This window comes from Prunus dulcis, chromosome 6 (assembly GCF_902201215.1).
Source record: "Prunus dulcis chromosome 6, ALMONDv2, whole genome shotgun sequence".
In the NCBI taxonomy this organism is placed as follows: domain Eukaryota; kingdom Viridiplantae; phylum Streptophyta; class Magnoliopsida; order Rosales; family Rosaceae; genus Prunus; species Prunus dulcis.
In genome coordinates this window covers 1,173,935-1,201,739 of record NC_047655.1, presented here as the reverse complement: position 1 = coordinate 1,201,739, position 27,805 = coordinate 1,173,935, and the positions used below count along the sequence as shown (strand labels likewise).

Genomic DNA, 27,805 nt, shown 5'->3' with positions numbered 1-27,805 from the left:
CCGTTGCTGCACTGATAAAAAATAATAATAATAAAAAGCCATCAAAATAACAAACTACGCCCCACTGCTCTTTCTGTCACCATCTCCACTGTATCGCAGAATTTCCAATTTATAAGCATATAACTAACAGAGATTAAGCGAAGATCCATTGCAAATTTGGAAGACTCAAAATCCCAGTTGCTAGATTTGCAACAAGTAAAGCAAGAAGTGCAGTTGTGCTCTTCAAAATGGGAGAGGCACCCCAGATTGCCATTCTTGGAGCTGGTACCTTTATGAGGACCCAATACATTCCTAGGCTCGCTGAGATCTCTAAGCTCCTCCTTCTTAAATCCATTTGGAGCCGTACAGAGGTACTTCAATTTTTTCGTCTTCCTTTTTATCGTTGAATTAAAAGATTTAATCTTTTTTCTTTCTTTTTTGGGGTTTGATTCTAGGAATCTGCTAGAGGTGCCGTTGAGATTGCTCAAAAACATTTTCCAGGAGTAGAATGCAAATGGGGTGATAAGGGTCTTCAAGAAATTATTGAAGATAGTTCAATTCTTGGTGTTGCAGTGGTTTTAGCTGGCCAAGCTCAGGTATAAAGAAAGAATAAAGGTTGCTTCTTTCTCTCAAATTTTTTTTTTTTTTTTTTAAAAGCTTGCTTCTTTTTGTTAATAAAAGAAAAAAAAATAAAACTAAAGTTGTTAGACCAAATTTTACCTTTTTGGTAATGTGCATTGATGAGGAATGAGGATCTTTGTTAGATGACTAGAATTACAGGAATGCTTTATATAGTTGGATTGACTAAAAGTGTGTTAGTTGTAATAATAACTCGTGCAGGTTGATTTCTCATTGAGGCTGCTCAAGGCAGGGAAGCATGTCCTTCAAGGTTAGTTATAGTTTCTACTAATTGTTAGTTATGTGAGGATTTGAAACTTCATCTCCCTCCACCCCTCATCAACTGCCAGGGTGGTGCATTGTTTTCTATTGGACTGAATGTCTAAATATTATGATGCAATGATAGTTCAATCTAGCAATGATAGTTCAATCTATACAGTACAATGGACTAAAACTTTCCCTTTGTTTGTGTCTACTGTCTCTATTCACTATTGTTTGGCTGGCTTGGTGGGCTCAAAGAAAAACCTGCGGCAGCTTGTAAGTAGGATGCAATTTTGGTTTAACTTAATGTGTTTTATGTTGCCTTTTTGATTTACTATATGACATCTTGAGTTGAAGATTCTGCTTATTTTGGTTGTTATTACTTCTGTTTATTAGTCTGTTTATTGGCTACCAAATCTTCACTTATGATACAACTGCACCAAAGTTGAAGTTAATTTGTACAACTCTTTAGATGGTATATAACTTATGGTTTCTACCACATCCAAATTTTCTTATAATGTGTTGTAGCCTGTAGGGAAGAAAATAAGAAACAAAACCACTGTCGGATTGTGAGTTCAAAACAAATTTATAAATTATGTTTCCCCCCAGCCTTTGTGCCTCCTATTCACTATTCTTCAAATTCCTTTCTTCTTTGACCATCACCTCTAACATACACCGCAACAATGCTTCTATGTCAGTATTAGAAACAATGGTAGACAAAATAAGGATATATGCATAAAAAATAAAAAATATATATAAAAAAACAGAAAACACCATGGAGATGCAAAAAAATACAGTTTTGCAAAACATATGAAAAGATTATAGGGTCCTCTTTCTTCATTAAAGCCTAGCATTGAATGGGACTGGATTAGCAGGTAACCTCTAAGCAGGAGGAATTACTTAACATGGATATCAATATCTGCCCAATTAACTCATCTTCGAAATCTTAGTGAAAGACTGGATTTGTTATCTCCTGTTTGCTTTTCGTGAAAAAATACCAGTTGAAGCAAAGGGTTTTTTCAAACAAGTTCTATTTTATGATATCCTCTGCTTCCATCTTACACAGTCATGACCGCTTTTGCACTGATTATTATGATGTCCTTCTTTTTTATTACTTATAAATATATTTTTTCACTACAAATCTTTCAATTATTTTTCTCCTGTCATTATTTGGATTACTATTATATTTATAAGTTGCCTCAAATGTGAGATAGTATATGATTGTTTGAGTTCAAAAGTTCAAAATTCTAAATTGCTGATTTGATAATGCAGCTACAAGCGAATTGGAAACTGCACTGTCAAGTTATAGGTCAATTTTTGCCAATATCCCTGATAAACCAATTTGGGCGGTTGCAGAAAATTATAGATTCGAACCTGCTTTCGTTGAGGTACCAGTATATTGATGTTGTTAAATTATTTTTACTTTTTTGACTTAAAAGACCCTCATTGTCACTTTTACAGGGCAAGAAACTAGTGAATGATATTGGAGATGTGATGAGCATCCAAGTTATTGTTGAAGGATCAATGAACAGTTCAAACCCTTACTTCTCAAGCTCCTGGAGGCGCAATTTTACTGTACGTGCTTCCCAATTTCTCCCCTGTTCATTAGTAATTACAATCAAATATGTACATATATATAATCATCTTAGTGAAAGCTACTTCTCAATGTAATGATCCTGCCTAGGGATGGAAATTTCTGATACAATATGATAACACAACTGTGAAAATGGCGATGTTAGGCACGGCCCCGTTCATGTCAAAACCTTGGTAATCTGATTAATACAAGTATAAACAAGTCGTATTTATTAGCATGCTTAATAGTTGTGTCTTGTTGACTCTATACAAATTACAATCCACTACCTATTTAGGTGTTTGAAGTAAAAATCTCTACTTCTAATGTTATATTTGATTTTTATAAGATTAATTGTAATAAAGATAAATAAATGTCGTCCCACACTACTTTGGTTTCCTTTATCAACAAGATTGTCACCTTTATGGCAGGGAGGTTTCATTCTGGACATGGGAGTACATTTTGTCGCTGGACTGAGGATGGTAATGTCACATTCTCATCAAAAAGTGACTCTAAACTATGACTTTGGTTTTCTTTGAAAGAATTCTCTGCTGCTTATCCAATCATGGAATTTGAAGTTTATCTGCTGAATTTATCATTCTAGTTGTACTTATGATAAAGTCTTTTATAATACCAATTTCTCTGTAGATTTTCTCTTAACCTCCTTTTATCGTATGACTGAACTCTATGTTGCAGTGATCTCATAAATATTTGTATTTAGTGGCGTTCCTCTATATGCATGTTTCCATTATTGCATATCTTTCAAGACCGTGACCTTTTTATGTTTTTCTGAAGAGAATCTTGAGTTCTCAAACTTTTGTTGGCAAACTGACGAAGGTTGTAAAACTGTGAACCCTTTCTGGCTTTAAATGCAAAGACATAATGAATCTAGAGTAACTACATTCTGGGACTCTCATGGAATTGGGAAGTTCTCAGTGGATGCATATATGTTACGAAACAGATAGGTGGTTCTGGGCCTATAGGTAAAGTGGTTACGGGTTGGCCTGTAAATGCATAAAGCATGCTCAAGTAAGTTCACCTCTCTGTGTTATGATATTTTAATCAAGGCATGAATCTCAATATGTCCTGTTCATTGCAACAGCTTGCTGGATGTGAGATAGTATCTGTGTCAGCTATAACCTCTCATGTTGACAAGACCTTACCTGCACCAGATAACGTATCCTCTCTCTTGTAAGTTACTATTGGTTATAGTTAAATTTGCAGAATCTGTTTATTTTTTTCTTTTTGCACAACAAAGATTCTAAATGTGACCGATTGGATTTCCTTTCCTTAGTCAACTGGAGAATGGATGTTCAGGGGTTTTTGTGATGGTAGTCTCCTCAAGATCACCAAAGGCATGTGGTAAAAATTAATTTCACATTATAATTCTGCGTATGCATAAACTTTTATTTTTCTCATTTTGTCTTATACCATCAGATAGTTTGGCGATTTGTTGGCTTGAAGGGAACGCTGCAAATTGAGCGTGGAAACCAAGATGGACGGCATGGCTACCTGGTATGTTGAAAATCATCCTACAGTGTATTTAATGACACTGGGCATCAGAATGTAATGAGATTTGGGGTTCTCTTTCTTTTTTCCATCTCGAATTGTATTTAAATCACCTTGTAATAAATTGACAAGCTCTTGATCGCTTATGATACTGTGACAGGTTTTATTTTATGGTTCTGATGGACAAAGAAAAAGCTCCTTCTACCAATTTAGCGGAGTGGATGAAGAATTCAAAGCTTTTATTAATGACATATCACAGGCCAATCTAAGGGTAATTTCAGATGTCAATCGTCATGCAATTTATGTGATTGGTTTTTAACTCTTATGGTCTTTACTGTGTCGGATTTTAGTTTTGACTCCCACATCCCCACCCCCGTACCCCAACCCCATGTTCATCCCTCTGATGGTCTTTGCAGAAGGGGACTGGCTATGAAGCCGAGCCTCGCATGTCTTTCTTGGAAGGTGCCAGAGACGTTGCTGTTCTAGAGGCAATGCTTGAATCTGGAGGAAAGCAAGGGGCACCAGTTCATGTGAAAAAATATCACTGAAGGATGAGGTCTCTGCCCCTCTCTCCCCCCACCCCCACCTGCACCCCCGGTTGTAGCAGCTGGCAGCATGATTGAGATGTTTTATCAGTTCAATTTTTTACAGAGAAATTGTTTAAGTTGAAATAAAAGGAGGAATGTAGTTTATGTAATAATATTCATCAACTGTATGATTTTTTTTAAGTTGGTCGTTGCCTCTCTTCGGAATGTAAAGGAGGAGCGTGTTGCTTCTGTAGCTACATATTCATCAATAGAATTTTACTCATCTGTATGATTTTTTTCGTGTCCATCTTCACTGTAACTATTCTTTTTGGCGGTAATTAAGGGAAATCAGACATTTTCACCTTCACTAATCTGTATGGAATCCTTTTAAAAGTGCCACTCTGGCTAATCTTCACTGTAACTATTATTATTGTCCTGCCACTGCCAGGCTGCTCAACAAGACTTGTTTCTTGAAAGCAGAAATCTTTCTTCTGCCTTCTGCTACAAAATTGTTAAATAATGGCAATGCTTTCAGTTCAAGTAAAATACATGGGGCTAAGAGGCTTAGTAAGGCTTGTTTGGCTTTTGCATACCCTGAAGTGCATGATGTTGGCCATACTCTCTTCCCAGCGAGGTTTTGGGAGTCTGGCTTACCTTTATGTAAACACGAACGCCTTTTTATTTTGACCTCTTTGGGCCTCTTTGTCCGACTAGGTCTTCGCCATGTTACCTTTCGTATTAAAAAAACAGAAAACAAAAAACAAAAAGTGATAAATGTCCTGCATGTCTGGTAAATTTGCCTGCATGGGTCATGAGTCATGACAACTGTTCGTGTCACATCAATTTTTGAATCATCTGTTACGATTTTGGTAAATTGATGGTTCTACCTAACACACCTAGATAAGACTCAACCTTCAATTTCAAAGAACAATTTTCTTCTTCCATTTCTTCCCAAAACCTTTTTTTATATATTATTCATCAATTATGAACTCAAATATCTTCATGCTCACATTTTTCCGTCCACTTTTCGCACTCCAAATTATAGTCATTTCTCATTATTTTCTGAACTGCTACATCATGCAGTGTGGGCCTAAGTTTTGCAATTTTTTCTCTCAAACCATGAATACCATTGATGATATATGAATGTAGGAGGTTGTCTTTTGCTTTCCAAATTGGCCCCATGAAACACACCCACTATCATAAGAATTGAAATTTTGGGGTATGAGCATGGCCAAATAAAATAGTTTGTATCTAGTGATGTATATATCATTTAAGAGTTCAAGATTTCAGCGTTTGGAGACCATGCATTTCCATGGTCACCTATATTCATGTAATTATACGTACTTTTCATCTATTTAATCTATTTTCTCTCCTATTTTTCTACTCTATAGTTCTGTTTTCTATTAAAAGAGACTATAGCGTATTAAATTCACACACATTACACAAATACTAAAACTCAAAGTCACTACAATAGTGGGTCGTTTGCCAATAATTCTCTCTTTTAATTGAAAAGGAACAAACTAAAAACAAAAATGCTGTCATATCAACCTTATATTTAGTTTACCCTTTAGTTCAAGTCACCTTCTTCCACCACCACACCAACCTCAATATAATAGTACCAATCCAACTCACCTTTAATTTAGGAAAATTAATGTGACCACCTATATATTCATACATTATATTATACAATGGTGATATAGGAAGTATGGATGCAATGATTTTGGAACAACCTTACAACCTCACTCTAATCTAATATGGCTTATACCACTATCAACAAAATAAATTTGACTAAATCATACAATACAAGTTTTTATTTATTTATTTATTAATTTATGTTGCTATCTACAGGTTCATCTGCCATTATAAACGATTTAAATTCAAGTTATTCCAGTTAAAATGAATTTTAACATATTACTTAACAAGGTATGCATTGAGACTTTCATTTTAAGGTCACATCAACCTTGGAAATAAAGATGTGGCATTAACCTTTTTGTCTCCTAAGAGTATGTACCCACATCAATCAATTCACACAATACATTTCCATATGAAAGTAATAAACTTTGCCCATAAAAAACAAGAATGCCACATTTAATCCCCCCTGACATGTAGGGAATAATCTTGACTATTAACGTGCATAAAGTCTCTAATGTATTGAGGATCAGATAAATTTACACGTCCATCAAAGAGTACCACAACCTCCAAGTATGTGAAGCAAGTCCAACAATCTTTCTATCGCAAAGAATTTCGAAACCTACTAAAAAATGAATTTCTTACTAACCTATTATGATCTTAAGAATTACGGATGTTAAGTGCAGTTTCACAAGGGAAAAAAGAAAAAAGAAAGAGAGAATTCATCACCACTAAAATGTTCATAACTATACCAAACACATGATGAGGAAACCAAGAAACATTATTCCAAGACCAACAATCCCCGAATGAGCCAAAACCGACCACAATCCTCGCACGAGTGCAACGGGCTCTCGCATAACAAAATAAGAATTAAAAACATATAAAAAAGTGTACAAAGTGTGAAAAAGTTGGCACTGAGTAGGCTCTCTCTCTCTCTCTCTCTCTCTCTCTCTCTCTCTCTCTCTCTATATATATATATATATATGCTCTTTATACACAGATTCAGTCTTTCACGGATCTCAACTTAGCCCCACACTTCACACTACTTAAGTTGCCTTTTTCTCTTACAAACTGAAACTGGGTTTCCCATTTTTTGTATTTTCCTAAATTTTTAGATTTTCCATGGCAGCTCCCTGAACTTGAAGAGAGTACTGTAGTTTACCTGAGGTCAGTGTGAACTCTCCCTCCCATATTCTTTGTCAACTTAAAGGAGTTGGCATTACTTGTAAAGTTTTCTTTTTTTTATTTTTTCTTTGTCAAAGTTGGCCATTTACTTGTGAAGTTGAACATCGCTCGCTTTTTTAAAGATTTTCTTGAAGTTGGTTTTGAGTAGTTGTTGAAAACCCATGTGTCTTTCAGTGTGAGTAGTAGTAGTTGAAGTTATAATGCACAAGTTTTCTTGAACTTTGAGCTTACTTTTTGTCTTGGACTTCATGGGTTTTCTGGACTGGATCTGTGAGTTGTGAATATATTGCTCATTTTCGTACGGTAAACTACAACAAATGCATGATTTCTTCTTTTTGTTCTCTCTGATTAGTACTCTGAAATTAATGTGGTTGGTTGCTCAGAAAATGTGTATGAACCTTAATGTTGGTTATGTGTTGTAAAAGGGAAAAACTTTATATATTTATCTAAGTTGAAATTATTATTTTTCACTTTCTTTGTGATCCCAAAAATGGAAAGAGAAGTAACATTTGAATTTTTTCTCTCTTTCTCCGTTCTTCTCATAGAAACCAGAAGAGGGTACTTTCCGGAAGAGTAACATACTGATTTTTTGATCTCTTTGAATTCTGCAGGTTGTGAACAAGCTCTTACAGACGCATTTTCCCACTCTGTTATCGTGTATAAGTGTACTATGCTTGATTATGTTCCTTACTTTGTCCTTTTCCTTTGAAGTTCTTGGTAAAGTCATCTCCTTTCTATCTTTGGGATATAATTTCTCTTCAATCTTCACAAAGAAGGCTTCTACATCTTTAGGAAGGAATTGAGACTTGGTTTTGGAAATGTTGAGATTGCACTTGCAGTGATAACAGCTCTCTAGAACCATATCTTGTTTCAAAGCTTCTGCTTTTCATATCCTAGCTTCTATTGCCATTCCATAAACTAGAAAAATGCAGAAGCCTCCTCAGCCTCAAGATTTTGCTTTGAAAGAGACCTCGCCAAACATTGGTGCGGGCTCGGTCACCGGTGACAAGCTCTCATGCACCTATGACCTTGTTGAACAGATGCAATACCTTTATGTTCGTGTGGTCAAAGCAAAGGATTTACCTGCAAAAGATGTTACTGGTAGCTGTGATCCCTATGTTGAAGTGAAACTTGGAAACTATAAGGGAGTTACTAGGCATTTTGAGAAGAAGTCCAACCCTGAGTGGAATCAGGTGTTTGCTTTCTCCAAAGATCGACTTCAAGCTTCGTTTTTGGAAGCTGTGGTGAAAGATAAGGATGTTGTGCTAGATGATTTCATGGGCAGGGTTATATTTGATCTCATTGACATCCCAAAACGCATTCCACCAGATAGCCCATTGGCACCACAGTGGTATAGGCTGGAGGATAGGAAGGGGGTTAAGGTCAAGGGAGAGCTGATGTTGGCTGTTTGGATGGGAACTCAAGCAGATGAGGCATTTCCAGATGCGTGGCATTCAGATGCTGCAACAGTTGGGCCGGAGGGTGTCAATAACATTCGATCAAAGGTATACCTCTCCCCCAAGCTTTGGTATGTGAGGGTCAATGTTATTGAAGCTCAGGACTTGCTACCTAATGACAAGAGTAGGTACCCGGAAGTTTTTGTGAAGGTTATGCATGGAAATCAGGTATTGAGGACTAGAATATCACAGAGTAAAAGTATTAATCCAATGTGGAATGAAGATTTGATGTTTGTTGCTGCTGAACCGTTTGAGGAACCTTTGTTTCTGACTGTGGAAGATAGAGTGGGATCAGGCAAAGATGAAATATTGGGGAAGTGTGTGATTGCTTTACAGAATGTGCAGAGGAGGTTAGACCATAAGCCTGTGAACACTAGGTGGTTTAATCTTGAGAAGCATATGATCATAGATGGGGAACAGAAGAAGGATATCAAATTTGCCAGCAGGATTCATTTAAGGATTTGTTTGGACGGTGGATATCATGTTTTGGATGAATCAACACACTACAGTAGTGATCTTAGGCCAACAGCAAAGCAGTTGTGGAAGTCAAGCATTGGGATTTTGGAGGTAGGCGTTTTAAGTGCCGTGGGACTGATGCCAATGAAAACAAAAGATGGCCGAGGAACCACAGATGCTTATTGTGTAGCTAAATATGGGCAGAAATGGGTTCGAACGAGGACGATTGTGGACAGCTTTAATCCTAAGTGGAATGAGCAGTACATCTGGGAGGTTTTCGACCCATGTACTGTCATCACAATGGGGGTTTTTGACAATGGTCATATACATGGGGGTGATAAAGGGGGAAAGGATTCAAAAATTGGCAAAGTGAGAATTCGGCTATCTACGCTTGAAGCTGACAGGGTTTACACGCATTCCTATCCTCTCCTGGTTCTACATCCATCTGGGGTGAAGAAAACAGGTGAAATTCAGCTGGCAGTGAGGTTTACATGCTCATCTTTGATTAATATGTTGCATATGTATTCACATCCGTTGTTGCCAAAAATGCACTACATTCATCCATTGTCTGTAATTCAGCTTGATAGCTTGAGGCACCAGGCTATGCAGATTGTCTCAATGAGGCTGAGCCGGGCTGAGCCACCCCTGAGGAAAGAGGTTGTAGAGTATATGCTGGATGTTGATTCACATATGTGGAGCATGAGAAGAAGCAAGGCCAATTTTTTCAGAATAATGGGAGTTTTAAGTGGGTTGATTGCAGTTGGAAAATGGCTTGATCAGATCTGCAATTGGAAGAATCCTCTTACAACCATTTTGATTCATGTCCTTTATATTATATTGGTTCTTTACCCGGAACTAATTCTTCCCACTATTTTTCTCTACCTATTCTTGATTGGAATTTGGAACTTCCGGTGGAGGCCAAGACATCCGCCTCACATGGACACCCGGCTATCTCATGCTGATGCTGCTCATCCTGATGAACGAGACGAAGAGTTTGACACATTCCCAACTTCCCGGCCATCAGATATCGTTAGGATGAGATATGATCGACTAAGAAGTATAGCGGGGAGGGTTCAGACTGTTGTTGGTGATCTGGCAACTCAAGGGGAAAGGTTTCAGTCACTTCTGAGTTGGAGAGACCCAAGAGCAACCACTCTGTTTGTAACTTTCTGTTTGATTGCTGCCATAGTTCTCTATGTAACCCCATTCCAAGTTGTGGCCCTTCTAGCAGGCATATATGTGTTACGGCATCCCAGGTTCCGCCACAAACTTCCTTCAGCTCCACTCAACTTCTTTAGGAGGTTGCCTGCAAGATCAGACAGCATGCTTTGAGCACAACTGGCCTTCACTTGTCTCCTTTTCATCATTGGATCTGTGTTTCAAAGTCGTGCAGATGCTGAAGCAGGGTGAAATAGTTACCAATCGGCAAATTTCATTTTATGAACTTGTTTATGTTTTCATATTTAAATTCTGTTTATTGTAATCAATGCATTTCAATTTGTAGGATTCAATTTGAACATAGCCAGTGCAGAACCAGAATCTGATATAACTGTGCAACTCTATATACAAAATTTGGACTTGGTGCTCTTGAAACTATATAAGAATGAGACATCCAATATCTGCTTTCAAGGGCATCTCAAACACACTAGTTAAAATACACTCAGAAACTGTGGAGAGTAGGCTGGAATTTTGAGTCACTCAGATTCTGAATGTTGAGCAAATCTTTTAAATTACTTCTCAAATGAGCCTGAAGAGGTGCATATTTATGGCCCTTACAAGTTATAATTGAATCATTTGGGAAGTCCAGAGGGGAAAAAACACACTTCCCTAGTTTTCTTTCTCTGTTTCTCGAAATAATTGATTAATTGTGTATGACCAACCATCTAGTGACATTACATTTCCAGCTCAAATTCCCAAGCCATCCCTTAGACATGATGCAAAATGAATTCATATACCATGCTAACAACAACAACATGCAATTGAAGCCTTTGAAGGAGCTAGAAGTCTCTCTCAAGAAGCAACCCAATTGCATTGCTCTCTGAGGAGTTAAAATGACCTTCATATGGGTTTAGAACTTTAGAATGTTTGGCCCACTTAATTCTTCTCTCCCTGTCTACAAATCAGACCAACAAGCAAGAAAAATAATTTATTTTGTTAGAATAAATGAATCAATTTAGATAAAACTGTGTTAATTATTAGTTAATTTTTTAAAAAATTTATTAGATACATTTTTTTAAAAAAAAACTTAAAGCAAATGCAAACCTTCACTCTGAATAAATAAGGCATATCTGAGTGATGTGCAACATTATGTCATTGCACACAATTCATATGCATTTTCTTGAAGCGTTCTTTGTGATTGTGACAGTCTAACCTTTAAAAAAAATAAAAAAAAATCAAAAGTTATAGTAGCATAGTGGCATCCCCAAATTCGAACTCTTTCAATATATATATTTGCCGGCATTGCATCACCTCGTCTATAAAAGCTGCTGTTAGCCTGTTACAAGCAAAAGATCAACGATTATGAGAGCTCTCATGCCCCTTGGAAGTGATGAATGTGATGTATTTTATAAAAGTTTAAACAATTATTTATTTAATTACCAATTTGCCAACATGATTAAACTTAGTGAAAAGGAACTTGACTTAAAGATTGCTGGTCTCAAGTTCGAACCCCATGGCACCCGAGCACCCCCTTTCCCCCCTCTCCTCTAGTTTAAACTCTCTCTTGTATTAAAAAAATATATATATTCTAATAATGTGATTTGGGTTCATTACCATTAGGGCAAGTCCTATAAACATTAGAGAATGATGAGAAATATAGAACAAGACAACCAATGGGACACAAAGAATTGCGTTATTAGGCTCTTGGCCTATGTCCACCGTCAAGGACAATGAGGTTCACCAGAGAATTACAAAAGCTTAAATCCTTACACACCAAAGCACTCTGTAATTTTAGATTCCCAAACTCGCTTTATGTTTCCCCACACAAAGTCAACTCTATTCTAAAACTTTTAGTGTATTATTTATTTATTTATATACAACACAAACTTTCGTCTATTATCGTGATGAGATTTGAATCTAAGACCTTCTCCAAAAGTGTGATAATTATAATCTTTTTAGTATTTCTTATTTCCTTCTACTCCAATAGTTTTGTGTGGCAAGATCCCATGCATATACAGTATACTGTGCAGATATATATACTGAAATGGTTTTTTTTCCTTGAAGTAATGGCATGAGATTAGCTGTGTATTTAGTCTAGCCAATATACCAAGAACACACAAGTATATACGATGCTCAATTGTTTTTCCATTAAAGAATAATGTATATAGAAATAGTCAATTAATTATTTGAAGACTTTTGGATATCTTTGTGAAGTAAACTTCAGGCTTCTTCAGCAGTATCTATAAGGAGAAGAATTTTCAAATGAACACCAGTACACCAGTATGTAATCTTAGCATGCTATGGTAGCCACAATTTAATTACTGTACTGTACAAACCGTACGTAAGTACGTATGTATACCTGTGAAATCTGAAATAAAAACAAAGCAAAAAGTCTGAGGGGGTTATAATGTTCATAACAATGACATAAGCCAAAATATCATTCATTGAATTTAGAAAAGATGGACTCTAAGATATAAAAGTAAGTTCACGTTATGGTACATCATGTATATTTCGTATATTTGTAATATAAAAATGCTGATGTATGTGCGTGGTAACTGGTATATGTGGTCGAGTATTGATACATTGTCACATGACTAATTCACATGTTATAGGAGTATCGATACATTGTCACATAATTAATTCACGTGTTATAATATAAACGGACGAAAGAATTTATATGACATGGATTTACAATATAGTACTAATTAATAATAATTATACATATCACAATATGAGTAAATTGTTAATACCGCCTAATGGTGTGACTCTCACAACAAAAAACAACTCATGGTTGTGCCTGAAATGAAATGACACGCTGCATTGAGATCCTTCATTGTGCAAATTTTTGTGTCAATAATGTAATTGGCGATAAAAACATCGGATGATGCCATCATATCATGCAAATTAATTTTATTTCTTTTTTTATCACTCTGCCGTCCTAGCTATTAGAAAATGATTTCACCACTTTCATAATTAGAAAGCAACAATTTTGTTTTTTTCTCAAATAATAAAAAAAGCGCTTTTGGATAACCAAAATCACTTCTAATAGCATTTGGCTGAAAGTTTAGAAGTGTTTATGGGTTATAGAAACGCTTTCTAGAGAAACACCTGACATGTGTTTCTTCATGTGCGTCTCCAGGCAGTACTCCCAAATACTTTTCTAGGAAGCTCTTCGATTTCTTAAGAAAATTTCAATATCTTTATAACAAAAATGTTTTTACTAGAAGCGCGCTTATAAACAAAAGTGCTTCTTTGAGAAGTAGGCCCAAACGAAGAAATAGAATAGAATCATATCAATTCTAATTTTCTTTTGATATATTACATCAGCAAATACAAAATTGGCGGATCCAATAATTCGGTATGACATAATACTTGTTTTTTCATTTCCAAGATTTGATTATTACATTGTTCCTCAAAAAAAGATTTGATGATTACATTTTGACCCCAAAAAAAGATTTGATTATTACAAATTTTCATATGTATTATTTTAGGATGTCATTTTCATAAAAAGGTTTCTTTCATTTTAGTTTCTTGGACATTGACCTTGGAGAATTAGACAACTATGCACTCAAACTTTTAATAACTTATTGAATTTATGATGACAAAATCACAAAGCTCACCCAAAATAACATGCTTTGATTACTAGTAATTAAATAAAGTGCATGATCGGCGGACCCAATTACCAGAAATAACTTCCTCTCTATTATTTATGTACTTTTTGATTACATGAGACCTGTTAAATGGCTTTCATCATAACTTTTTAAAGTCAAATCTTCTTTTGGCTGGACTTTTTAAGGTCAATAATTTAATCAACCAAAATGTGTGATTTATAAAATATTTTGTCCTAGAGAGAGAGAAATCCATGACAATTACAAGCACAGAAAAGGGGTTTCAAGTTCGAATCTTCATGACACATTGGTGGTGTGTGTGTGAAAAATCCCTTCATTCTTTTAATTTATACTATCACTTGTATTAAAATTAAATGCATAAAAAATCACAACCTGAAAAAAAATGAAAACTAGAAAATATGTAGCATAAGTTCTAAACTTGTAATTAAATCAACATCACTTCTATATGGATTATCCTCATGCCATGAAACGATGTAATCGTCATGATATAATCGCTATATTTTAGTCCAAGTACACAAGGAGTTGGCTCTCTTCAACATAATTTGGAGCTCTAAAGAGAAGAAGATGTCTGGTCGCATTGAGTTCGGGTTTAGCCAGTGCGGCACTATGGGTTTAGCCGATATGACACTATGATTTTCTTTGAATTGCCCGAAAGATGTGGAGCAGTGGTCCTATTTTTCGTAGTTTGTTTTAATATAATTTTCAGAAACTCCTTAGGAGTTTGCTGTGATTTATTTTCTATTTAAGATTTTTATTTCTTTTTAGCTTATGGCTTTCAATACAGATTTGTCGTTGCGCGGCGGTTCTGTATTGTAAGTCTAAGTACATGTGATTCTAGTTGCTAAATTAGGATTTAGTCATTGTTTGGGTTGTACGTGATTCTCTCCAAATCAATTCAATATGTTGTTGTATTTGGTCATTGGAGAAGATTTATCTATATTCGGAACATAGTTGCTTTATACTTTTGTTTGTTCATAAATAATATACTATCGTTTAAAAGAAATATTTATAAATAAAAAAAAATCTATCCCCTTCTTCAATACATATTAACAAGAACCACACCTTTGGAAATATCATCATTGTACTTGCGTTAAGTTTTAAGTTGTTCATAACTTTTATAATGGTTAATTCATTTATTTATAAAAAAAATTAGGTATTAGACATAACAATTCTTACTTTTTTTTTTGTACAATCCTTACTAATTAGAATTTGAGACATAGAGTATTTCTATTTGGGTTTTAATAAAATGAAAGCTCCTTTATTTATATCATTTTATATCACTAAGAAGCTCATTTTTACTTTAAAAATATGATATCCATTTTTTTCCTTTGGCAGCATGCACTATTTGTAAAATGCTATTCTTCCATTGGAATGAAGAGTGTCGCCCTTTCCTTTAGGCCAGTATCTGACTACAAGTTACAACTACTGCATTAAAATAGTTGTGTGCAAAATGATAATTAAAACCAAATATAAAATATGTGAATTTAAATTAACCACCTAAATTACAGAAATAAATAATACCATAAGAAATTATATATGTTGATATCATCTCCTTTTCTTAAAAGAAAATATCATCATCTTATTTTCAAAGAAAAAAATATATTGATATCATGTTATATTTGACTGTGTAATATTCCACCATTATATGTTGTAAAGTCACTTTCATTAAAAAGGTCTTATATTTTTTAATAAATCCATGTCAAATTAGATATACACATATATATTTATCTATTCCCCTAAAAAGAAAAGGAAAAGACTAATTAATTCATTAAAAATATGCGAGGAGTTTGTAGCTCAACGTCATTAAGAGCAGTTACCATGCCTTGTATTAGAAAAAAAAAAAATCATTAAAAATATAAATATAAATATAAATGGCTTAATTCATAGTCATTGTAATGAGAGATTCTTATGCAACGGGAATAACAAAAGTGTTATTCCCGGTTAATAACGCAATGACACGTAAAATAACTTTTCCACGTGTCATTATGTTATTGACTAGGAATAACAAAACAATGTCAACCACTAAATTTTTTGCACTGTAACGGTATCCAACTGTCAAAACCCTAACCCTCCCGCGCAACTTAGAAAACAGGATAAAGAAAGCCATATAAACACCACGAAACGAAAAACAAAAAAATGGGTTTGCATTAACCGCCATCATTCATTCAACAGATTGCTTCTCCAAAATCCAAAATCCATAGTCACCGTAGATCCCTGTATTCTATGGGCATATCCTCTGTTATTTCTTTTTCTTTTTTTCTTTTTTTAATTTTTAATCAATATCTCCTTCACTCTGAGAATATTGTTTTGTATGCACTGTTTCTTGGACACATGGACGACGTTTTCAATATGAAGTGAGAAAGGTAGGAATATCAGAATATTTGGATTGAAAATTCTCGGAGTGACCAAGGAAGTTGGTGTTTTGGGAAGCAAAGAAACAGTTGGGATTTTTGTCTGCTTGTTGTTGGAGGGAAGAGGCATCTGGGTTGTTTTAAATATCAGCGAAATTGTGAGAAATGAGATCAGCAACTTTTTGTGTGTGTGGAAGAACGGCTCATTTGACCCACATTTACCATTGTTATATGCCATTTGGCATTCAATTGGAGCAAACCCTCTTGCCCATTTCAGCTCTAAGGTAAGTCATTTTCATGGTGAGAAGTAACTAACTCTGTTTTATACGTTTGGTGGTTTAGGAAGAGAGGTTTCATGGTATATATAAAAGTGTAGGTGGGTGGAGGAGCAGAGGATATTTATGTCCATCAAATATTTGATCTTTGGTCTAAAAGAGAGTATCCCAGATAAAAGAAGTAGAATGTAAGCATGTGGTGGCTATATATTCTGAATGAGAGTGTACAACAAGTTTATGATGTTAAATGGGTGGGTAAAAATCTCGGCTTTCTTTCAATTTCATTCCATGATTGTTTTCTGAGCTTAAGGATAATGGCATTGCAGGGACTATTTTACAGAGCGCACTGAGTTGATCAAGCTGCCGCCTTTGGAAGGCGTAGAATATATATTCTACAATCTTTGCATTTCCACCAAGGTATATTCATGTTCATCTGTCTAGTATTTTTTCAACATAGTTGGATCCTGAGGACCTTCTCGAGTATATGGAGGCCTTTATTCCTACATTGTTGCTATATGCAGAAGAGAAGTAAATCAGTCGTATGAGATGTAGTAGTAATTACGCTCTCTTTTGGACTTTCAATTGTCTGCACATGAAACCTTTTATGAATTATAGAAAGGAAGAATATCTACCTAGCTCCAATGCAGCCTTCTAATGTTTGGAACTTCATTTGAAATGTCAAGGTTTTTCCAAAGTTGATTACTGATCTTTGTCTTCTCATTGTCCTCACTGGATATTTGCGTAAATGTCCTTGTTTCTTGTAATAACAGACAAGAAGACACATAAGATTTTGGTTTTATCACCAACTGATTACTGATCTTTGTTCTTCTCATTGGCCTCACTGGATATTTGTGTAAATGTCCTTTTTCTTGTAATAACAGACAAGAAGACACATAAGATTTTGGTTTTATCACCGACTGTGGTTATAAAACTCGTACTATTTATGGATACCCTTGTGTAGGGTTTCCGATAACTAGGAGTTAGAACTGGAACGAAGTTGAACTCCGTTTGTTATTTGATGTCAATAGGCACTGCCGGAAGGCCTGAACGGCGAGGGAGATGGACCCTGGAAAGTCAATAGAGGACCAGTTCTCCAGGCTGCATCCATGCCTGCCTATGAACACAAGAATTGGGATAGTAGGCGCTGGTCCAAGTGGTTTATCAGCTGCTTATGCACTGGTGAAGCTTGGTTACAGCAATGTGACTGTGTTAGAGAAGTACCATACCGTTGGTGGCATGTGTGAATCAGTCGAGATTGAAGGTAAGAAATATAAGATGTATTTTATGCCTGATTTGTTATGTAATTGATTTTGACTACATATATACTACATATACAGGAAATATTTATGATCTGGGTGGTCAAGTTCTTGCTGCAAACAGTGCCCCTGTCATCTTTCACTTGGCAAAGGAGACTGGGTCTGAACTAGAAGAAATGGACTCCCACAAGCTTGCACTTATTGACAATACTACAGGGGAGTATCAAGATATTAAAGTTGCAGATGATTATGTATCTGTGATCTCACTTACCTTAGAACTCCAGGTTAGTTCCTACTCTTATACACTCTTTTTCTTTTTTTTCTCCTCAGCTTTGGCAATACTGATATCTCCACTTTACGTTTGATAGGATAAGGCAGCAAGTTCAGGTCGAATTGGAGTCCATGCTGTGAGTGAATATGCTTCAGACTTAACGCCAGTATATCTTGAACATCATGGATTTAAGTCCGTTCCCAAATCCGTGGCTTATGGATACACTGCTTCTGGTTATGGGTATATTCAAGACATGCCTTATGCCTACATTCATGAGTTCACACGAACTTCCATGGCTGGGAAAATACGCCGTTTCAAAGGTGGATATACAAGTCTTTGGAAGAAGATCAGTGAATCACTCCCAATAGTTCACTGCAACACTGAAGTGTTAGAGATCAGACGCCATTCTGATTGTGTCAGTGTTGATCTAAAAAGTTGTGATGGAGAAGTTAAAGTTATGGAGTTTGATAAAATCATCATTTCTGGTTCCTTTCCTTTAAAAAATCGAAGAACTTACAGATCACTACCTTCACATCCTGCAGGTTTGTTCATTACTCCACCTCCCTGTTTGTTTGTTTCTTTATTATCATTATTTTTCCTTTTTGTCTTGTTGAGATGCCTAACAAGGATTTGTCGTTGCAGAACATGAAAGTGAAGTAATGGAGATGGGTGATGTTGAGAAGGAGTTGTTCAGTAAAGTACAGACAATTGACTACTACACTACTGTTCTTAAGATTAAAGGGATAGAACATATGCCGATGGGTTTCTACTACTTCGATGAATATATAAGCAATCCTGCAACAATTGGACATCCAGTTGCCATGCAGAGATTCTTTGCTGACACTGATATTTTCTTATTCTGGTCTTATGGAAATTCTGTCAATATTACGGGACCAACTGTGACAAAGCTTGCAATTGATGCTGCAAAACTTATAGGGGGAGAAGTTAAGGAGGTGGTTCTCCAACGACGATTTAATTATTTTCCTCACGTTGGCAGCCAAGGTACGCCAATGATTTGCTTTTACATCATTTACCCCTGCCAATTAGGGATGCTAATTTTAAATATTTGAATACAGAGATGATGGATGGTTTCTATGAGAAATTGGAATCTCAACTTCAAGGCTTCAAGAACACTTACTATGTAGGTGGGCTTATGGCTTTTGAATTAACGGAGAGAAATTCATCATATGCTATGGGTTTAGTCTGCAAACACTTTGCAAATGACAATTCCATGCCAAACTTTCCTTATGCTAAGGTAACCCAACATCTAAGTATTGAATTTTATGAATACTCAATTGAAATTGAATGATAGAAAATGCAAAGTTAGTGAAAAGGTCTTTACATAGTATAAACATGTCTCTTTGCAGAGTTTGTTTGCCTTGCAACAACAGTGGGGAGGAAGCCCTAAAAGCATGGCCGAATTACCAGAAGTGGAGTTCCCTAATCTGCCTTCCCTTGATGGCTATCTGAAGCACTGGGGAGCTCACAGAGTCACTCAAAACAAGTTACTTTATACTTGGATTAGTGAAGAAGGGGAAGTGGTGAGCCAGAGAACTTATGCAGAACTTCATGCCAATGCTTCTTGCATTGCCCAAAAGCTCTTGACATGCCGGAAACCAGTAATCAAGCCTGGTGACAGGGTTCTCCTGGTCCATGTCCCAGGCCTGGACTTTGTGGATGCCTTCTTTGGATGCTTAAGGGCTAAAGTCTTACCTGTCCCAGTTCTACCTCCAGATCCTTTACAAAGAGGTGGTCAAGCACTATTGAAGATTGAAAACATTGCTAAATCATGTGGTGCAGTGGCAATTCTTTCTACCATTAGTTATCACTGGGCAGTCCAGGCAGGTTCAGTTAAAAATATGATCTCATTGACTGGTAAAAATCAGAAATCCAAAGCTCGGTGGCCTAATCTTCCTTGGTTACATACAGATTCTTGGATTAAGAACTCCAAAAACGTGGTTGTGGAAGGTATAGCAGATGAATTTGAACCACAGGGAGATGATGTATGTTTTCTGCAATTCACATCAGGTTCGACTGGCGATGCTAAAGGAGTCATGATAACTCACGGTGGGCTCATTCATAATGTTAAGTTAATGCGAAAGAGATACAAGAGCACGTCAAAGACAGTTCTAGTAAGCTGGCTCCCTCAATACCATGACATGGGGCTGATCGGAGGGCTTTTCACAGCTCTTGTTAGTGGTGGAACTGCAATTTTGTTTTCCCCATTGACATTCATCAGGAATCCATTGTTGTGGCTCCAAATCATGAGCAAATATCAGGCTACTCACAGTGCTGGCCCCAATTTTGCCTTCGAGCTAGTAGTTCGAAGGCTGGAGTCTGACAATAAAAGAAAATTTGACCTTTCTTCCATGACTTTCCTCATGGTTGCTGCTGAACCAGTTAGGCAGAAAACTGTGAAAAGATTTGTTGAGCTCACTCATCCTTTTGGTTTATCTCAAGAGGTGATGGCACCTGGTTATGGATTGGCAGAAAATTGTGTGTTTGTCAGTTGTGCATATGGTGAAGGGAAGCCTATCATGGTAGATTGGCAAGGAAGAGTTTGTTGTGGGTATGTGAATCCAGATGATGAAGATGTTAACATTAGAATAGTTGATCCAGAGAGTGGTGAGGAGCTCAAAGAAGCAGGAAAGGAAGGAGAGATCTGGATCAGTAGTCCCAGCGCTGGAATTGGGTACTGGGGAAGGGAAGAACTGAGCCAGAAAACTTACAGAAACAAGCTTCCTGACCATCCTGGACGTAATTACACTAGAACTGGGGACTTGGGACGAGTAATTGACAGAAAACTGTTCATCACTGGAAGAATCAAGGATCTTATCATTGTAGCAGGAAGGAACATTTACTCAGCAGATGTAGAGAAGACAGTGGAGAGTGCATCAGAACTTGTACGCCCTGGATGTTGTGCTGTCATTCCTGTTCCGGTGGAAATCCTATCAACGAAAGGTATTACAGTTTCAGACAGCTCTGACCAGGTTGGTTTGGTTGTAATTGCGGAGGTTAGGGACGGTAAACCTGTTGGCAAGGATGTAGTTGAACAAATTCAAGCTCGTGTTGCAGAAGAGCATGGGGTTAGTGTTGCTTCTGTCAAGATGATCAGGCCAAAAACCATTAGTAAAACAACATCAGGAAAAATCAAAAGATTTGAATGCCTCCAACAGTTTACTGATGGAACATTGAATGTTGTACCAGAACCAATTATAACCCAGAGAAGACTGCTTCGGTCCTTCACTACAGGAACATGCAAGGAAGGAATAACCCCTCGTCCTCAACTTGTGAGAAGTTCTCCTCCACCAAGCCCCAAGTTAAGTAATAAAGAAATTGTAGACTTCTTGAAACGCCTAGTTTCCGAGCAGACCGGTATTTCGATCAACAAGATCTCTAACACTGAAAGTCTAGTATCTTATGGAATTGACTCAATTGGTGTGGTCAGAGCAGCTCAAAAACTTTCTGACTTTCTTGGCTTACCGGTAGGAGCTGTGGATATTTTCACTGCAACCTGCATTGCTGACTTAGCAAGCTTCTCGGAGAATCTGGTAATGAATTCTCAACCTCAACTGTTAACAACACCATCCAATGTTCCACAGCCTGATACTGGGATTGATTCTGCTGAGCTTGTGATGGAAATTCCTGAGACTCATCACTTGGTTATCTCGTTATTCCAACTTCTGGCTCTTATTTATGTTGCTCTTATGCTGTCCATTCCTGCATATCTATCAGTTTCTGCTTTTATGAGTTGTGTCTCAGCTACCCATACGTTGGTAGAAGGAATTCCCTATTTAGATTATTTGACCCTTCTCACTTTTGCTCCCCTTGCTTGGATCTTTTGCATACTTTCTACCTGTGTTTCAATAGCTTTCTTGGGGAATTCTTTCTTAAAGCCAAACTATGCCCTGAACCCTGAAGTTTCCATCTGGTCAATGGATTTTGTTAAGTGGTGGGCTCTTTACAAGGCCCACGAAGTTGCTTCCAAAGTTATGGCGGAGCATCTGCGAGGAACTGTGTTCCTCAAGTATTGGTTTGAGATGCTTGGAGCTAGGATTGGATCCTCAGTTTTGCTTGATACAGTTGACATAACAGACCCATCTCTGGTTTCAATTGGAGATGGAGCTGTGATCGCAGAAGGGGCTTTGATTCAAAGTCATGAAGTGAAGAATGGAGTCTTAAGCTTCCTCCCGATAAGAATTGGACAAAACTCATCAGTTGGCCCCTACTCAGTTGTCCAAAAGGGAACTATTTTGGGAGAAGAGGATGAGGTCATGGCCTTACAAAAATGTGGAAGCAAATCTGCTGTCAAGGCTAAAAATCTTCAGAATGTAAGTGCCATTTCGTTTGCATTTTAATCCAACCATAATGAATGCTAAGTTATTTTTTTCTAAAATCATGATTGTTTTGAAATTGCAAAGACTCATGGAACCTTGTCAACAATCTTCAGTTTTTGTTTTTGTTTTTGTTACAAGGAGAAATCAAACCCAGGTTCTACCCTTTACCCTATCCCAACCATGCAAACTGGGTTAAGGCTCGTGGGCTATTTCCTTCTGTTATTTACATTTAGCTGCATGTATTATACACTACAATATCTTCAGAGACTTTTTCTTTCATAATGAGAAAATTCTTCTTTAAATAAATGTATAAACACGCGATCCACTACTAGGCATTATCGTTTATATCTCCAACATAACATAAGGTACTCTTCGAAATTGGAAATGGACCAATAGAAGATTAAATTTTTAAATAATTTCAATTCTAGATAGTGGAGCCTTTTTTTTTTTTCCTTTTTTTTTTCTGGGTTGACTTGTCACCTATGGAGTTGCTTATGTTGGTATGTACATATTTGACATCTAGTTTATTTTTATCAATTTGCGAATGCGTTTTCATGCAATCAAACTTAGAACTGATATCAACTCAATTGTTTTCTTTACATGATTTCAGGGTAAAATGCTGCCAAATGTTACAATGGAAACTCAAGATGAGGCCATTTACCAGTTCATAGGCATCTACATAGTTGGGCTGCTCGGTACTCTCTCAGCTTCTGTTGTGTACTTAGTCTACATTTGGATGTCTCAAAAGCCTCTTTCCCCTCAAGAATTTGCATTTTCTTGCATATTTGGGGCCTTTCACTGGATGCCTTACACCATCATAGCATATGCCATCATGTTTTCTGATGTGCCATCAAACATAATTTACTTATCCATCTCGATGGCTGTTGCTTATTTATCTTATGGCATAGTACTCAGCTTCCTCACAAGTGCTTTGACCCATTTTATTTCTAGTAAACAAGACAAAAAGACATCCCATTTCAGAACTTGGCTATGCCGCCGAATCACCATTGCCTGCCACCTTAGATTTGCTAAGCTCCTGTCTGGAACAGAAGCCTTCTGCATGTACTTGCGGCTTCTGGGTGCAAAGGTTGGGAAACATTGTTCTATCAGGGCCATCAATCCAATTTCAGACCCGAAATTGATTTCACTCGGTTCTGGTGTCCATCTTGGTGATTTCAGTCGGATTATTGCTGGGTTTTATTCCTTTAATGGGTTTATTAGTGGGAAAATTGAGGTGCAGGATAATTCAGTAGTTGGGAGTGAAAGCGTAGTCCTTCCTGGTTCAGTTATTCAGCAAGATGTTATTCTTGGTGCACTTTCAGTTGCACCAGTGAATTCAGTGCTCCAAGCAGGTGGTGTTTACATTGGATCTCAAACTCCAATCATGATCAAGAACACCATGCATTCGTTGGATGACAGAATAGAAGAGATGGACATAAAATATAAGAAAATAGTTGGTAATCTTGCTGCAAATTTGGCTGCCACAACTCTGAAGGTTAAGTCAAGATATTTCCATCGAATTGGTGTTAGTGGGAAGGGATACTTGAAGATTTATGACAACATCAAGGGCTTGCCAGACCACAAGATCTTCTGCCCTGGAAAGAGCTACCCTGTCATAATCCGGCACAGCAATAGCTTGAGCGCTGATGATGATGCAAGGATTGATGCACGTGGTGCAGCTATACGAATACTTTCAGACGAAACTAATGACTCTGCACTGTTTGACCTGACACTGAAGACAGGAAAGGCATTCTATGCCCGCACAATTGCAGATTTTGCAACATGGCTAGTCTGTGGGCTTGCTGCAAGGGAGGAGTATGTTAAGCGAGCCCCGCATGTGCGTGATGCAGTATGGACATCCCTGCGCCATGCAAACTCATATGCTGAGCTGCATTACTACTCAAATATATGCAGGCTGTTCCGGTTCACAGATGGACAAGAAATGTATGTAAAATTCAAGTTGAGGCCTTCTGATGAGAATATTAGTGAGGAAGCTGGTAAGGTAGAGCCCATTGGGATTCTTCCACCTGATACAGGTGCAATTCCGAGGGATGATAAGGATACTCGCCCTCTACTTTTCCTTGCAAAAGATTTCAAAAGCCGTGTAAATGACCAAGGTGGTGTTCGTTATGTTTTCCAGTTACAAGTCCGGCCAGTTCCACATGATGAAAGTGCCCGTGACATTGCACTTGACTGCACAAAACCATGGAATGATGCTGAGTTCCCATATATTGATGTTGGAGAGATTAACATCAACCAGATGCTATCTGCAGAAGAATCAGAACAGCTGGACTTTAATCCTTTTCTTCAATGCCATGAAGTGGGTGTCATCCAGGCTTCGTCATGCTCCCAGAGTGCTTCAATTGATCATGGACGTTCATTGATCTATGAGATATGCCAGCACCTGAGGAACGGTGAACCCCTTCCGGAGGCTTGGAAGATCTTCCTACAGCAGTCTGATGTCAAAGTAGACCTTTCTGGTTGTCCAATGGCAGCAGCATTGAAGAAAAACGACGCACATAAAGTGACCCTGGAAAGAACATTGTTTCAGACTCTGTGGGCCACTTTTGCTCAACCTTTACTGCAGATCGTGCTACCTCATTTCCTGCTGGGGCTAGTAATCTATGCTCCTCTGAACTGGACTCTTTACTTGAAGGATGCTCAAAAACTCCCTCTGCATTGGTTGTTTCCATTGTTTTGGGTTTCTTCAGGTTGTTTGGCTGGTTTAGCTTGTGTTGTGGCTAAATGGTTATTGGTAGGAAAGAAGAAAGAAGGTGAAGCTGTGCACATTTGGAGCATAGGGGTGTTTTTGGACACTACATGGCAGGCCTTCAGAACTCTAGTTGGAAGCTACTTCATGGAAATGACAAGTGGGTCCATTTTCTTTGTCCTGTGGATGAAGCTAATGGGTTCAGAGATTGAGCTGGACCAAGGAGCTTATGTAGACAGCATGGGAGCACTTCTGAACCCAGAAATGGTGGAGATTGAGAGAGGTGGATGTGTGGGAAGAGATGCTCTTTTGTTTGGGCACATATATGAAGGTGATGAAGGAAAAGTTAAGTTTGGAAAGATAAGTATAGGGGAAGGTGGTTTTGTAGGGAGCAGAGCAATAGCCATGCCAGGGGTGAGAGTGGAGAGTGGGGGCTGTCTTAGTGCTCTCTCCCTGGCCATGAAAGAAGAAATTGTCAGGTCAAAGTAAAGGGTTGTTGCTTCCATATTTATGTTTTTATGTACTGATAAATAAAAAGTTGTAATGCTTTGCTGCCTGCATATGATGCAAAGCTGGCTGGAAATTTTGATTAAGTTAAATATTTATCTCTATATATGTTGGGCAAAAACAGATTAATTGATGAGTTTGATCATGAATTATTATGAATCTAATCACAAATTAATCATGCCAATATAAAAGCCTCGGCATTAGTGTAGTCTAATTCTTTATATACCAATTGATTGGATATAGAGTTTACGATTTAGATGTGTTACAACTTGCATGTGTCTCATCTAGCAAATTGGGATGCCCGAAATCAATCCTTGAATCAAATTCCTATTAGAATATCTTATATGAACTGATAAACAATTATCGATACAACTGATAACATACCTATTTACAAGAATCGAATCAACTCATCAAGTGCATTCCTGCTCCACAAACGCATAAAACAAATTATCATAAATAGAAAATTAAAAACAAGAAAAACCTACTGCGTTAGCTTTGTCAATTTTTTGCCATTATTCGTTTTAAGTATTCATTTTCCATATGTTGGTAATGTCTGGTTAGATCATCATGGTTACCTCGTAATGAATGGCAGCCTTTAATGTTAGTTGCCAACTTCCAAATTTGTACACTACGAACAACGAACCTGCATTGTCAAATATTCCTACTATCACTTCCATCCAATAAACATCTTTAGATATTAATTATAGAATTAACTTTGATTTGTATGGTTATATCTGCTCTAGTGCGGATCTTCTTTGTAAAACTTTTTCCTTCCAAATATTAATTATAGAATTAATTTTGATTTGTATGGTCATCAAATCTGCTGCGTATTTTCTTTGTAAAACTTTATTCTTTTAAAAAACCATGATATTGTTGTTATGTATCTCTAATCTCACCTCTCTATATCTTTAGCAAACTATCACTTCTACTTCCTTTTCCAAATAACCAATTACTTATAGTGTGCTTTATGTTTAAACGATGTCATTTTGGGATTACAAGTGTTTTGAATTAAGGATTTAATATTTAGAGGTTTTATTGAAAAATAATTAAATGAAAGTGTGGAACGATGTTTTTTTAGACATAAGGACCACAAAGTAGATGGATCTAATTTCAATTTCTTATTTATAGATTTATTAATAGCTAGAGTATTTTGTATATATTTCATGAAGTTATTCACAAAGCCTTCTTAAATGACGTTTGTGTTGACATACACGAGTTAAGCTAGTTGGTCAAAACAATATGCTCGTCCTGAATTACACTTGAATTTGATCGCCCTTCACATACATTACAATAATTTAGAATATCGTTACCCCTTCCTCTTTTTTTATTTTTCTTACTTGCAATCACATAATGGACAAATCCATAGTTGCAGGCCTACTAAGAGTAAACAAATTATAAGTGGATGATGATGAGGTTTCGAATTCAAGGTCGAGTTGCTGAAATGATCAGCCATTGATAAATTAGAGCATCTGTTTGGTTCATGCTTGGTGAAGAAGGGATGCATGGCAATTATCCAATAGGATGCTCTTTACTTTTTATGAACAACTCATCATATATTTTGATCTGCCTATACAAGCTTAGGAAAATGCCAACTATTAGATTTTACAAGTCACATGGTTAGCATCTTATCTGGCCATAATCATGCTTGGAATCCATTGTCATTTTATTTTATTTTATTCCTCCAATAGATATGAATGCAGAATAACAAGACAGACACGTGTGGTTGGTGACGTGTAAAATCTTGTATTATTTAATTTTTCATTCTTTTTAATTGGATAAAATGATTTTTTTTAATTAAAATTAATTACGTTCTTAGTGTTAGTGATCTCCATCAACTTCATACCCAAAAGCCAAAGCATTATCGAAAATGCATATTTAAATGCGTCGGACCATCCCAAAGAGATTCTAGTATCTACATTGCTTCCATACTTCGGATCATAGCAATTTGGATACATTTGTACAAATAATATATAAAATATTAGTAGCTATAAAGCTATGATCCCTTTTGTTATGCTCATCGGGTTGGGCTATTTTATGCAAACTATTTTTCTCGGTGTCATTTTTTCATTTCCCAAAATGTGTATTATATCTTAAATCATGTAAATGTATAGTGAATTTTA

The 27,805-nt window shown here is 36.8% G+C and overlaps 4 protein-coding genes across 4 annotated transcripts; all 4 read left to right on the top strand.

Annotated features, from left to right (window-relative positions):
- The first annotated feature begins 18 nt into the window (after positions 1 to 18).
- LOC117630857 (dTDP-3,4-didehydro-2,6-dideoxy-alpha-D-glucose 3-reductase) lies at positions 19 to 4,758 on the top strand. The gene is made up of 12 exons (XM_034363670.1): positions 19 to 350; positions 435 to 575; positions 820 to 868; positions 1,117 to 1,134; positions 2,131 to 2,246; positions 2,320 to 2,433; positions 2,860 to 2,910; positions 3,531 to 3,619; positions 3,723 to 3,783; positions 3,866 to 3,943; positions 4,098 to 4,208; positions 4,354 to 4,758. Exons 1-12 carry the CDS (start codon positions 228 to 230, stop codon positions 4,483 to 4,485), a joined length of 1,083 nt encoding a protein of 360 aa, XP_034219561.1. The 5' UTR covers positions 19 to 227; the 3' UTR covers positions 4,486 to 4,758.
- Positions 4,759 to 7,084: 2,326 nt separating this feature from the next.
- Positions 7,085 to 10,820, top strand: LOC117632278 (FT-interacting protein 3-like). The gene is made up of 2 exons (XM_034365715.1): positions 7,085 to 7,260; positions 7,890 to 10,820. Exon 2 carries the CDS (start codon positions 8,205 to 8,207, stop codon positions 10,521 to 10,523), a length of 2,319 nt encoding a protein of 772 aa, XP_034221606.1. The 5' UTR covers positions 7,085 to 7,260; positions 7,890 to 8,204; the 3' UTR covers positions 10,524 to 10,820.
- A 5,577-nt stretch (positions 10,821 to 16,397) lies between these two features.
- On the top strand, positions 16,398 to 17,848 carry LOC117633157. The gene is made up of 3 exons (XM_034366850.1): positions 16,398 to 16,613; positions 16,931 to 17,021; positions 17,633 to 17,848. The coding sequence occupies exons 1-3, from the start codon at positions 16,495 to 16,497 to the stop codon at positions 17,846 to 17,848; spliced, it is 426 nt and encodes a 141-aa protein (XP_034222741.1). The 5' UTR covers positions 16,398 to 16,494.
- Positions 17,849 to 19,860: 2,012 nt separating this feature from the next.
- LOC117629731 lies at positions 19,861 to 25,791 on the top strand. Its single transcript, XM_034362307.1, has 2 exons — positions 19,861 to 22,462; positions 23,079 to 25,791. The coding sequence occupies exons 1-2, from the start codon at positions 19,991 to 19,993 to the stop codon at positions 25,665 to 25,667; spliced, it is 5,061 nt and encodes a 1,686-aa protein (XP_034218198.1). The 5' UTR covers positions 19,861 to 19,990; the 3' UTR covers positions 25,668 to 25,791.
- Positions 25,792 to 27,805: the final 2,014 nt, after the last annotated feature.

Excerpts from the sequence above, each read along its gene's own strand:
- LOC117629731 (XM_034362307.1), top strand. The coding sequence starts at position 19,991 with ATGATCTCATTGACTGGTAAAAATCAGAAATCCAAAGCTCGGTGGCCT. Across the intron at positions 22,463-23,078 it reads AGGCTAAAAATCTTCAGAAT|GGTAAAATGCTGCCAAATGT; the intron begins GTAAGTGCCATT and ends ACATGATTTCAG.
- LOC117633157 (XM_034366850.1), top strand. The coding sequence starts at position 16,495 with ATGAGATCAGCAACTTTTTGTGTGTGTGGAAGAACGGCTCATTTGACC. Across the intron at positions 16,614-16,930 it reads TTGCCCATTTCAGCTCTAAG|GGACTATTTTACAGAGCGCA; the intron begins GTAAGTCATTTT and ends ATGGCATTGCAG. Across the intron at positions 17,022-17,632 it reads ATCTTTGCATTTCCACCAAG|GCACTGCCGGAAGGCCTGAA; the intron begins GTATATTCATGT and ends TGATGTCAATAG.
- LOC117630857 (XM_034363670.1), top strand. The coding sequence starts at position 228 with ATGGGAGAGGCACCCCAGATTGCCATTCTTGGAGCTGGTACCTTTATG. Across the intron at positions 576-819 it reads TTTTAGCTGGCCAAGCTCAG|GTTGATTTCTCATTGAGGCT; the intron begins GTATAAAGAAAG and ends TAACTCGTGCAG. Across the intron at positions 3,784-3,865 it reads TCTCCTCAAGATCACCAAAG|ATAGTTTGGCGATTTGTTGG; the intron begins GCATGTGGTAAA and ends TTATACCATCAG.
- LOC117632278 (XM_034365715.1), top strand. The coding sequence starts at position 8,205 with ATGCAGAAGCCTCCTCAGCCTCAAGATTTTGCTTTGAAAGAGACCTCG.